The 13,085-nt window shown below is 40.3% G+C and overlaps 2 protein-coding genes across 6 annotated transcripts; both read right to left on the bottom strand.

The window, feature by feature from the left end:
• Positions 1 to 115: 115 nt before the first annotated feature.
• LOC115734283 (probable peptide/nitrate transporter At3g43790) lies at positions 116 to 8,755 on the bottom strand. 5 transcript variants are annotated; one of them, XM_048279976.1, is made up of 18 exons: positions 8,436 to 8,755; positions 7,675 to 7,715; positions 7,126 to 7,186; positions 6,619 to 6,721; positions 6,429 to 6,531; positions 6,254 to 6,307; positions 6,111 to 6,173; positions 5,487 to 5,536; positions 5,309 to 5,384; positions 4,582 to 4,767; positions 4,017 to 4,104; positions 3,395 to 3,480; positions 3,191 to 3,298; positions 2,631 to 2,675; positions 2,408 to 2,496; positions 1,185 to 1,228; positions 859 to 913; positions 116 to 229 (listed from the first exon to the last, which is right to left on the bottom strand). In XM_048279976.1, the coding sequence occupies exons 1-18, from the start codon at positions 8,590 to 8,592 to the stop codon at positions 226 to 228; spliced, it is 1,413 nt and encodes a 470-aa protein (XP_048135933.1). In that variant the 5' UTR covers positions 8,593 to 8,755; the 3' UTR covers positions 116 to 225. The 5 variants fall into 5 exon arrangements, 2 of the variants coding, with proteins under 2 accessions (XP_048135933.1, XP_048135932.1); XR_007198610.1 differs by lacking the exon at positions 859 to 913 and adding an exon at positions 1,345 to 1,467 and having other exon boundaries at positions 132 to 229; XR_007198611.1 differs by lacking the exon at positions 116 to 229 and adding an exon at positions 1,345 to 1,467 and having other exon boundaries at positions 869 to 913.
• A 701-nt stretch (positions 8,756 to 9,456) lies between these two features.
• On the bottom strand, positions 9,457 to 12,668 carry LOC115734284 (UBP1-associated protein 2B-like). Its single transcript, XM_030664998.2, has 2 exons — positions 11,156 to 12,668; positions 9,457 to 9,508 (listed from the first exon to the last, which is right to left on the bottom strand). The coding sequence occupies exon 1, from the start codon at positions 12,500 to 12,502 to the stop codon at positions 11,156 to 11,158; it is 1,347 nt and encodes a 448-aa protein (XP_030520858.1). The 5' UTR covers positions 12,503 to 12,668; the 3' UTR covers positions 9,457 to 9,508.
• Positions 12,669 to 13,085: the final 417 nt, after the last annotated feature.

The following is a 13,085-nucleotide window of genomic DNA, read 5'->3' as shown; positions in this document are numbered from 1 at the left end:
CATTAGGATCTGTATGCAATGCTATACCTGTATGTATATATAACGCCCACTGCTAGACTAAAGTCAAAGGCCTAGAAGAGTAGGCTTATATACATTTATGAGAACCTCCTGTTACTTCAAGTAAGGGAAACTGCTCTTCGCTCACGGGGTTGGGCCAAGAAAGGCTTGAAGGTGAGAATCAATCCGATCATCTGAAGCAAGTTCAATACGAAGAAGACCATTTGATCACCTGCATTCCAGAAAAATGAGGCACAGGCTGCAAGAAGTAATTTGGTCATATGGAATGCAGAGGAACAAGGAAGAGATGTGGATATAACTCGTGGACAGTCACAACCATCTTAAAGCTCAAAGAGCTGATTAGTAACATTACATCAGCATGTGCCACCATTTTTGCAAATGTCGTTGCAATTTAATGACATTAATGTTTGAATTAGAAAAGTTGATGGTGGTAGGATGAAAATGACATTAATGTGAAACAAGAAGCAGCACGTGCTCTGGCATTTTGCTTAATCAAAGTCAGCGTAGGACACCAGAGAAGAGATCCTTGAAATCATGCAAATCTTGTAACATACAAAGAAAAGTTGAATAATTATAGATGAGCGTTTGCTGAAATCGAAACTACAAAAGACGATAGCATCCATAAACCTAGGATTTAAGTCTACATTCACATAATCCAAAATTCCAAAATATATCATTAATCTAGTGATTAGTAATATGCAAAGTGATCACTGGATTTTAAATAATCCTAAGTTCATATGAAAAATGAGCTCATACATTGTAAAGGATGCACAGGATCGAGATTTTTAATTGCAATCCTGTATGGTCCTAGCAGTTTGAGATCCTTGCTAAGATAGATACTTTATTATAACTCTTGGGATAGTGACATCCTCAGATGCAAACGGGATGTTAATCACTGTAAAATGTCATGCACAGACAGCCAACTTAAAAAAACAATAGTTTTTTCGTCTCATTGTCTGAAAGCAGAGTCAAGAAATAATTAAACTTGCTATAGTGCTAGGTAAAGCGGAGCAACTAGATAATTTTCAAGAATGGGGACATAAATATCCGCAATCCATCAATAGTAAAGGTGCATGCTGAGTTTATACCAAACCCTCCCACTCAAACAGGTGCTGGAAGAATTTATTTTTAAACAGACTATCAACAATGCGAGCATAAGTGTATACCAGGGAGGAAGGTCGCTACTTGCCGCTTCTGGGCCCAAGAAAACCTGCAGAATAGAGATGAGAAAAAGGAAAAGAAGTTACTGGAGCAGTGATGTTCACATACCGCCAGATAAACTACCTTAATATCCATCACTTTTTAGCATTGACCAAGTGAACTTACAGTTCAAGCATTTATGTGCGACTCTAATTAGAGAAGCTGGTTCATTCAGATGAGATGATATGTACTCAAAGCAGAGCAAGCTTAAGAAAGGCTAAAAGAGATATTAGGAATATCCTGAATTCCCTACAAATCAGATTATCATAATACGAATGAGATCTATGGAACCTACTTATAATGAGAACATGGGGGAACTAGTACACTCTCACCTGAAAAGGAAAGCTATCCCAGTCCCAGATCCACAGTGGCCTTTTCCGACTAGACACTAAGAGTAGAGACAATCGAGAACTATACACGCTTGACGCTGGATCCCAGACCCATCGTGACTCAGTTGTCCATGTTTAGACGCTACCACAAGCAACTCTACCCATTGCTTTTGAATACTCCAGCTTCAATCTTACAATTGCAAGACTCCAAAAAAGTAAGAAGGTTTATCCAAATATTTCTATCAATTAACTGAACGAATTGCCACATCTAGATTTATTCTAAGTTAGCAAATTATGTACATTAATGCCACTTTTAAGGGGTGTCTTAGCTTTGACAGGGCAAATTTCAATCGGTTTTGAGTCTGATGATCAATTTTTCTGGGACAGAGACATACCAAAAACCAATTGGTAAGCCAAAAGGAGGAGTCAGATGCCTATGTTTGAGAAGAGCTAAGAAGGAAAAAAATGTGGTTGTGCAAATCTGTCCCTGCTACTCGCCCCTCCGCAGAAGTCATCTTCGCAGAGTACTCTGTGAAGACATGCACAAATTTCTATGAAGAGTGAAAAAATTTCAGCCAATACCTAATTACTAAAGTAATGGAGAAGAGGAATACAGAAGCACTGCATGAGAAGGAATGCAAAGAAAATGATTTTTTGATCTCTCTGGCAACACTAAGATCTTTGACATTCCGAGAGCTGGTTTAGGGAATTTAGAAATGTTTGGCTTTGTACTTTAATTTTTGGCATCACATAGCACTACTCTTTCAGTAAGTTGGCTGCTGCCTCTACTGCAAGCTCCATACATACTTTTTACAATGAGCAGATATCAACTAGATCTTAATTACATTAATTTGACTTACAGGGCACCTCCGCATGCAGGGCCAAATGCCTTTGAGATAGACATTGCAGTCATGGAAATACCATTAGCAGCTCCTCTTTGGTGCTGGGGCTGCAAAGCAGTAGAAGGTGAAAAGAGAATGTCCTAAACACAACAATCATGCTAAGCTAGGTTCTCACACTAAAAGACAGATTAAATTGAATGCCTATACAAATTATTCTGTAACTCGCGGACAGTAAACTTACAACAGCATTGTTGAGCAATATGAATATTCCTGTGACCCCAGATACCTGCATAGGTTTGATAAATCATATCGTGTGATATATGCAATGGAAAGGTTTCTACTCAAGAAAAAGACATCCAATTACAATGACAACATGAACAACAGCATGACAAAATATGTCATCGCAAGAAATTACTCAAAGGAGGCCTTATCAATATCAGGTTATTTCTAGTCTGCAAACTGCTCAGCAAAACACACCCTCAGGATTCAGATTAAGCTAAGGACACTGCGAGGCTCATAGAACAATTAAAATGAAAAAGGATAAGTAATTGTGAAAATGTTAGTGCTATTCCGATCCATCTTCATCGCATATGGCTCAAATCATCAAGAAAAACAGAAATTGATCAAATACATGTTCTGTGAATTCTCAGGAAACGAATCACTTTGACAACCAGATAATACAACAAACAATTGTGATTACATATTTTGACAACAAACGGTAATTAGAAAATGACAAAAAGAGAGAAAACTTGAGGCAGAAAATGATTATTCCCTGTACTTGTAAGAGCAGCAAATACTCACAGAGAGAGCATTCCTTAATATGGATGCAAAATTTATTGCTATGTGAAGCGTCAACCCAGAAAGCATGGCTATATAAGGGTAACTTGACAGCAATGGGATAGATATGCCCTGGAACAAGTAACCAAACATTAATTTTCAACTCTATTGCAAAAACTACAATTTAAAAAATGAAATGAAGAAAGTAGGTGAAAGATCAAACTTTACAGCTGATAGTTGAGTGATCATTATCGGCCCAAGAATTTTCTCGACCCGTGGATATAGAAGAAGTTGGAATAGTAAAAGACCAAGCCCTGATGACATTGCCATTCCCACAGGTTAGCTAAACTGTTGAACCATATAATCCGATGATGCAGTGCAAGTCAACCTAAGCTTACAGTATTAAGTACTGAACTCGATGAGACATTAGACATTAGAATCCACAGTTAACTATAAACTTTGTAATGATATCGCAGTTGTTGCCTCTTTCAACAACATCTTCCCCCACCCCCCCACCCCCTCCCAAAAAAATAAAAAATAAAATAAAACCAAATAAATAATAAATAGAAAGAATCAAAAAACACATAAACCCTCTATCACTCTTGCTACCCAATATTCCAGCCTTCTTGGTAAGTCCAGTTGTCCTCACTTCTCCAATGATATGAAGACAAACTAAGATAACACAGATGACCGAGCAACCCAGTTACTCAAGAAAAAGAAGCTTCCCTTTGTCATTGCATAAGGAACTTTTCCTGATATTCCAAGTTGGCAAGCACATGTTGCAAATAGACCAAACACCTACTTTACTGGCAAACCAGTTTTCTATATCATGAGCCTGGTGGGTATGTACCTGAAATAGCTAGAACTTCACCAACATCTTGAGATGAAAAGTTCAGCCCTCCATACTTTCTTTCACTGACAGCCCACAGTGAGAATATCTGTGAATGAATAGAAGGGCAGTTGATTTTATAGCATGTTTTAAGACCTTCCATGTTTTCTCAAAAAAAGTAACTGATCCGAATCTTGCTCAGTGTCATGGACCACAAGAATGAAAAATAACGAGAGAATTCTTGAGACTGAGGATGCACCTAATGTTCAAAGTTGGAACGATGATTTACCATCAAACAAAATGAACTAACTTAAGGCAGTAAAGACACCTTTGAAACAACCACAGAAGCCGAAAGCAGATGCCCTAAACACGAGTTAGACCCTGAATCATGAACTTATACCGGACCTTATATAACCTTAGGCAGATAAAAGGATCAGCCTCAGGTACCTATGACCTCAATCTGAGTTGCAGATCATTGACCTCGCCAATCCTGAACTTGAGTAGATTCTATCACTTACGTTATAGAAATATGTACCATGTTTGTGAGCACTATCAGAGAGATATAACGGATAAGAACAAAATTTACCTCTGAGTAAGCAATTTCTTGAAGCGAGAAAACACAATAAACAATGATAGTGGACATCAGAGGCCAATTCTTGAGGAGATTATCTTCATAAGTTTTCTGTTCCTCAACTTCTGTATCATGTTTTGTAGCATCAGATGAATCACATGAATCCCTACCAACTGTGCTTTCATGCATGTGCAATGTTTCCTGCATTGTCATGACTATTTTATAACAACTTTGCTTAAGCAATTACCACTAAGTTATAACCGAGTCATACTAGAAGAATGGTAATTTGAGCAAAACAACATAGTTCAGTACTATCGTGAAGAATTATGGCCATTTCAAACAAGTAAATTTATAGCTTCATTTCCCCTACTTTCAACTTTTCTCGCACGTGAAGTTATTGATGACTCTACATCAACGGATTGGCTGATCCGGACTTCCAATGATTCAATAAAAGAAAAATCAAGTCCTTGAGTTACAAAAGGAATTATTTTATCGACCAACTTGGACAAAGGTAACAGTGCACATAGAGCATATGCATGTTCGCAACAACTCCAGTCTATGATCCTCTTGGTTCCAAATCGGATAAAATCTTCTATGTTGCTTGTTTTCACTCAAATTTCAAAGGGACAAAAACATGCTGGACTTTTGAAATGTGACTTTGAATCGATGAATTCAGCTTTACAAGACCGAAAAATGCCATTCCTGATTGAATAAGAATATTAGAATGTCATTTGAAACTTACAGGTAGCCACCAGCAAGAAATAAATACTCCTGCCGCGTAAATCGATATTAGGAGGCACGGCAAGAAGTAGGGATATCTGCAAAGATGCATAAATTCATGAGAGGTTAAATTACCAGCATGTAAAGATGGATAGAAAGGTTGTCCATGGAATCTTTATCAAAATGATAGTCATATATACCTTCCAAAGATAGAGCTTTGAGAGAACAAAAATGGATATTTTTCTGCAGGCTGATGCATCCAAAGATAAACTGTAAGAAATAAGTCCAAAAAGATTTCCAGACAGCTAAAGGGATAAGAATGAGATTAAGAAAATTCATAATTTCCTCCCACAAAATTGAAGCTCAGGCCCTGGCACAATTGAAGGACAATGATTCATCAATTTTAGTTTGTTGAATAATAATCCTTGTTGCAATGACTTCTATGGATAGAAACCACCTGAGAATGAAAATCTTTGCCGCGCAAAACCAATAGAAAAAGGAGATTGACAGAAAATCATACGTGAACGTGAAATTAGCAATAAGAAAAAAGTACGAAAATTGCCAGAACATTTTACAGGTCACCAACTTCCACCTTTCAAGCTCTATCTTACTGGTGAAGTACTCCTGGAACATTGGTTTCAGATATATTGAGTCGGTAGATTGAGAATTATCCAACAAAGTGTTTCTCCCAGAATATGTTAAAGGTAATTCGATGTCACAACAGTGTTTATTGATGAATTCAAGAATATAAGGTAAAAAGTAAAGGGCTTGTAAACCCATCATGCATGACAACCAGGGAAATTGAGCAGCAGTAAAGCCCACACCTGTGCAAAGAAACCTCCAATAGCAGGGCCGATGATGAGCCCTATGCCTCTCGATGTACTGACCTGAAATGAAAAGCACTAGAGTAAATTGCTACCGCATCGGAAGCTGTTTTGGGCCAGAGAACAGAGGCTAAATTTCTTACAACTGATAGAGTGAGAGCACGGTGTTCTTCTCTAGAAACCTCTGTGGCATAAGCCTAAATCAGAACAAACCAAAGGAACAGCTGCAGATTAGCATGTCCGGAAAAGGAACCAAATAACCTGCCCTACAGTGGTTATAATGCAACTAAAATCTAAGCATACAGAAAGAAACCATACCCTTATAGTACCCAGTAGACTGTTGAAGCATCCCAGAAGAAAACGTGTACAAAGGGCCATCCAGAAACTAGTGCTCAGGCCAAAGAGAGCATTGAGGATAACCCTGATGACAAATGACTGTTAACACACATTCGAAGGAGCTTCTTAGTTTCATTTCCATTGCAGTTGCCAAAGGAGGAAAAAGGCTAACACTGAGAATGTGCCGATCAAAATAACTGGTTTTCGACCATATCTATCTGCTACAACTCCCCAGAAAACAGATGTCAGAGCTCTTCCCACCATGAATGAAGACCCTAAAAAGAAGATCCTCATCAACATGTAATTAAAGATTGGGATAATGACACAAATGGTCTCTGAACTTGGGCCCAATGTTCAATGTGGTCTTTGGACTTTAGCCCAAAGTGCAATATAGTCCATGAACTTTTAATTTGGTCAATATGGTCTTAGACTTATGGTATATGTTAAATTTAGTCCTTGTAGGAATATGTTTGATGTTGTCCTTCCATAATTCAAGTTCAAGGACAATATTAAACATTTTCATACAATTCAGGGACTAAATTAAACATGTACCAAAATTCCGGAGATCACATTGAACAAGTTTAAAGTTCAAGGACCACATTGTACATTAGGCCAAAGTTCGGGGACCATTTATTTCATTTACCCTTAAAATGAAAACAAATTAATTTCTCAACATTACCTACAAATCCAGCATAGAAACCAATGTCTTCCTCTCTCTTTGCGATATGGAAGTCTCCGATCCGAGAGTAGAAGTTGCGATTAATTGTCCTAGTAAGATACAGAATGGGAAGTACAAGGACATAATTGAAAAAAATTATGCTCCTGAGGAGCTTTGACATCTAGCTTGAAATAGGAAAAGGTAAATCAGTCTCGACATGTAACTCATTCTACATGTTGGAGTACCATCAGAGTGATCATATGGGCTGAAATTAAAGCTTCCATCTGCCTTTGTCAAAATTTGAATTGGAGTGGAGACAACCCTAACCAAGGCCTCGAAAAAAAGCATTTAATACCGGCAGAATGACAAATGCGAGTTCAAGAATGATGCACAGAAAACTTTACGGTAGGAATTGTAATTGAGTCAATGAAGGAAGTGCTTCACTGTGACAACCACTTAATCTATGTTTTTGTGCATGCTTATAGAATTAAGAAACCAGCAGGAGGAAAGGATTCACACTTCATCTTGCAATGATTAAAGTGAGTTCTTATTAGGAAGGGAGATACGTACCATGAAGTACAGAAATGGAAAAAGTGACGAGATCGGCAGAGCTGAAACAAAGCAGGCAGATGAATTATAAGAGCATGATGATATCATCTAACACTACAGGAGAAAGTATGATCCCCCCAAAATCTAAATGCGAAGTTATGTCATAATAAATCCAAAATTAAATAAAACAGGTGCTTTTACATAAATTCGGGAAAAGAAACAAGCGTGACATCATCAGAACAAACAAGTTAAAGGTAAAGAAAACAACATAGCACTCAAATACTCGTCAAACAATAAAATGCCTCATTAAACCTTTTTTTTATCGTCCACCCTTTAACATGAACACTCGTTTACATTTGAATCGACCAAATCTGTCGATTGACTACTTAAAAACAACAAACTTGTCCACCGTGACAGAGAGGATTAAAGCAAGAAGATTTAAAACTTAGTGCAGCTACTACGTATTCCAGTCATGTTAGACTCAAATTCATCAGAGGACATACATGGAATAGAATAGTAGAACGTACTCCATTTCATTGTGCAGTACTTAACTAAAACAGCAACACGCACCACGTAGCAAACTGGGTTAACTAGATAGCTAAATTTGCGTTGAACGTCCCTTCAAGTTACTATCCTTCGACACAAGACGAGAGCACACATAACCGTTTCATGCGCCACAACAGTCTCTACCAATAGATTGCGCAACCACAAGTTCCATGAACACTGCGGAAACTCGAAAGACGAGGTTCATGAACGCGAAGGACAGAGTCAGCCGGGCTAACCGGTGCATAAAGAGACGATCCAAATGAAAGACAGGTCCCTGTAAGGGATCCCTCGTCGCTCCTGCTTGAGGCGGTCGACCTTGCACCCGGGACAGTTGGCGTGATAAGCCTTCTCGAACAGAGGGACGGCGTCGCTGGTCTCGGGGCTCTCGGCCATGGCTGAATCAGCAAGAGCTTGATTCGAGAGCAGAGACGCGCGTTCCCTCCCTCTCTCTCTCTCGAAACGAAGTCGAAGAAGACGAGCTGAACATTAATAGCGGAGAGCGAGGTCGAGCGACTACAAGAATGGAGCTTTCACTGATCGTATTCGTCAAACTTGGAATGCGACATTACCAGCCCGAATCCTCCTTGGCGTTTCGCGGGCCGCCTTTCTTGCATTTCTCGTGCCGATTTTTTCCGCCTTTTTTATTCCTAGAGATACGAGAAGAAGAGACAACATTTGTGAGATCAATTGGCTAGTTATTAGCGTACGCCGTGTCGTTTTAGTCATTCATTTTCGTTCACCATTGCTGGGATGGGCTCGATAGAAAAATGCACGACTTTTTGAGGTGCTAAATGACAAGCTGAGTCCATAATTTTTAAATATATTTCATGCTATGATCTGAATACACATGAAAACTTGATTCATAGTCAGCCAATTAATCCTAAATCTACCATTCTCAATCCTAAACTTTTCAATTTTACTAATTTATTTCTAAATTTTGCGCGAAATTCCAATGTACTTCTCCCAATCAATTTTCATCCGAAATCGCTATTTCAGTGCACTATAAATAGCTCGATATCTACGGATGTCTTTACATGTTTCTTTTGAGAGAGTGTGCATCCCAATGGGTAGTAATGAGAATCAAGTAGGTTTCTCACAATGAACAGCTCCCCGATTGTTGGTCTACACTTCGAATTCAACAAGTTAAATAAGTCACCATCAACGCATCTCCACCTCGGACTAGAATCAGCATCGTCGCATCAATGTACAGAACGATTTTGTGAGCATCTTGAGAGGGCTCCTCCTTGGTTGGTTTTTGAGACAGCATTGCAGTTGCGAAGGTCCATTGACCGACAAATCCTTTCGACCACTGCAATCACAAAGGCAGACTTGTTCGAGTTGAAGTGAATTAGTAAAGGACCATAGGGTTACTAAAAATCCCGAAAAAAGCAAGAAAGGGGAGAACCGACTTTGAACAAGCTGCTCAATAGTTGTTATTTACATGCCTTAGCATCCAAATTGAATCACAACATTCATCGTGAATTTGTAATCTAGGCTCTTGTCCGAAAGATGTCAGACACCATTCATTCTAACCGTTAGAGCTAAAAGAATCTAAATAGCAGCTAATGGACTTTCCTGGTCTAAAATTAAGACCTGCAGACTCATAACCACCCCAAACCCATGAAAGAAGTATCATGTCGCTCGCCATGTGCAAAACCTAGATTTGTAATCAACATAAAGGCAATTATATACATGATTGCTCTCCCGATGCAGAAGGACAATCTCACTTAAATTTCTGATACAGCTCCGAGGATATTGCTTGAAGCTACTCCGTAAACTCAGTATAACTTTCTACTCTCAAGTAACTTCTGTATTTAGGCTATTATGTTACTATCATCAGTTCAATTACAGTTCCCAACTGTATATTTGCCGGGGTGCACAAGAGCCTAGACCTATCATGCCTTAACATTTCTAGCCCTTACAAAACTTGCAGTACTAAAAGTCTCCAACGCCACTTAATACAACAAAATGAAAAAAGAAGAGAGTCTCCATCGCCATTTTTTTTGCCCTAGACAGCCACTTGGAAACAGGACAACAGTGTTACTCTTATACTTCCATCTAATTAGCAATATCTGTCACTTAGAGAATTGGTAACCGATCTCTCTACTGAGCTTCTTATTCAAAGGAAAGACTTGAAATCTAGAACTTGCTAATAGTAAATTAAGTCCTTCATAAGGGAAGATTTCTTATGGGAATATGACGTCCACAGCTAAGATGATGAATTTTCTCAAATTACTGGATCTCAAACCGTCATTTCAAATTTCAACCCTCATTTCATGACTTCAACAAATGGCCAGAAACTCTCTTCTATAAAATTGTGACATAAAGGCTTTCTTCAACGAGAATTGATCAGAAGTTTAAAATCACATGCAATACTTTCATGATTACTTTGAAAAAGGCCACTATACTTTTGAAAATCTTTTACCAGGTTATTCTTGCATAACTTGGATTCATGATCCATTAACCACCTATCAAACATTTGACGGAAGGCCAACGTGACACGCCGTGTGTCAAATAGAGAATGTATTACATTAACTTTTCATTTGTTGAAGAGTCATTTGATAGTAAATTCTGAAAGGTCCGTGAGATTATTAGAAGTAGCTCCAGCATTGCATGGCTGCTTGTGTAATGCTCTCAAGACTTCATAATGAATCACAATACTACTGTTTGCATTCCGCCACCGATTCTAAAATGCGAATTACCACATTAAGTTATATATGCCACCCAAGTCAAGTCCAACCGCATTCTAATTTCTTGCACATTGAGCAGTGAGCACTCCGTGCCCACAAGGACAAATGGTAGATAAATATCTCAACTTCTCAAGCACATATGACAAACAAATAACAAATATCCTCTGTTTCAACGCATCAAAGGAACAAAGATTACAAAGCAAATCACAGGCAAAGAACCACAATAAAACAACGTTCAAAACCAAATTACGAAATCAATCACCTACCTAGCGCCCTAAATTCGACCCAGCAGATCCGGCACCAGGTTGTCCTCTCCCTACTGATGATACCCCAGAAGCAGATGTCTGACCCAACAGGGAGTTTTGATAAGCACCAAACCCTGGCAAAGCAGCCTGAGAATTATATGCATTGATCACACTCGGGCTTATGGTATTAATGTCCTGTTGCACGCCAAAACCAGCATTCAATCCCATTGAAGCGCCCGAGTTTCTGTTCAAAGGCGCCGAAATGGCACCGGGGAATGACGGGTTCATGACCACCTGGTTTAAGGAGCCCCCACCAAATCCCAACAAAGGATTCAATAAACCCAAACCTGCATTCTGCCCCAAAAGAGCCACCGCTGGGTGATAATTCTGACCAACTAATCCCTGATTTAATCCAACTGGAAAATTCTGAAATCCGACATTGTTCAGGGTCGTTGAAGCACCCCCAATACCAACTGCACCGCCCCCCATGGCTGCTGCTGCCGGTGCAGCCTTCTTGACGGTTTTGGAATTTCGCCCTTCCACGAAAGGAGAACACTCTAATTTCATGCCTTCAAAATCCTTGACAGGCTCTTGCAACGCCTTATTGATACCTTCTAGGCTCTTGTACACAATTATAGCAAAACCCCTAAACTTACCCGTCACTCTATCCATACCCAAAGGTCCATCATCAATCTCCCCGAACTTCGCGAAGAAGGCCCGCAGCTTCTCCGGGCTGACCTGCGGCGCGACGTTTGCAATGTACATCTTCCGTGAGCTCGCGTTCGCCGAAACTGGGGCGGCCGATGGGGGACCGGCGGCCGCGAGCTGGCACGAGGCCATGCGGTTGCCGATCTTCTTCTGCGGCTCCTTGAGGGCCTTTTGCGTTGCAGCGCGGGTCTTGAAGAGGACGAAACCGTAACCCTTGCACCGGTCGGTGGCCTTATCAGTGACGGCCTTGCATTCTTCGATTGGGCCGAACGGCTTGAACGCGGAGGTCAGGGTCTCGTCCGTGGCGTCCCAGGCAAGGCCGTGGACGAAGATTTTGCGGTGAACGGGGTCCGATTCAGTCGATTTGACGAGCTGAGAGACCAGAGAAGGGTTGTTAGCGGAGGCTTCTAAGAGGACGGTGATGAGCTGGTCCTTGGTGAATGGTTCGAGGAGTTGCTTAATGGTTTCTCGCTTCGACGCCTCGTCTTCGTCTTCTGAGGATTCCGATTCCGACTCTTCTTCGTCTTCTTGTTCTTCCGAGGCGGACTCGCCCTCTTCTTCGTCTTCGTCTTCATCCTCGTCCTCTTCTTCTTCTTCGGATACTTCCTTCGGAGGAGGTGGCTGGGGCTCGGGTTCTATGGTTTTCCTCTTCTTCGCCATTGAATGTTACGAATCAGCTTTAATAGGTCTTAAGGGTTTTGCTTCGGCCGAGGAGAACTCCGGACTGAGTTCGCGTACTTCCGGACGGCGAGAACAGAAGCGAACTGTGAGAAACGAGCAAGGAGAAGTCCAGCGTCAAGCGAAGTTGACGTGACGATGCTCGAATCGTGGGCCGAATCGAGTATCGTTTGGGCCTACACTTGAGAGAGTTCTGGGCTTAGTCCAAGGCAATCTGGCCATAATAGATTCATCCTCCTCCACTTCTTTTGTTTCACGCGAAAAATAAATAGTTTTAATTTAAAAAAAAAAAATCACTCAAATCGCTGAAATTAATTAGTTGATAAAAAAATTAATAATTTATACCTAAATATTTCCTTTCTAGCTTCTGGCTGCTTTATTCTCCGAGGTGCTTTGGGCCTTAGGGCCCATCTTGTAAACCCAACTGTCGCTCGTCCTAGGGTTTATGCATCGCACACCGACCAATAGAAGGTTTCGCATTATTATTTTCCCAAGAGCACACTGGTTTTGGCTACTTCCACTCCGGTCTCCTCACTCGCCAGCGGTGTCCAACGCAAACAGAGTC

The sequence above is a fragment of the Rhodamnia argentea genome, chromosome 6 (assembly GCF_020921035.1).
Source record: "Rhodamnia argentea isolate NSW1041297 chromosome 6, ASM2092103v1, whole genome shotgun sequence".
Lineage (NCBI taxonomy): Eukaryota > Viridiplantae > Streptophyta > Magnoliopsida > Myrtales > Myrtaceae > Rhodamnia > Rhodamnia argentea.
Note: the sequence above shows the minus strand (reverse complement) of the source record. Positions and strands in the feature narration are given on the sequence as shown.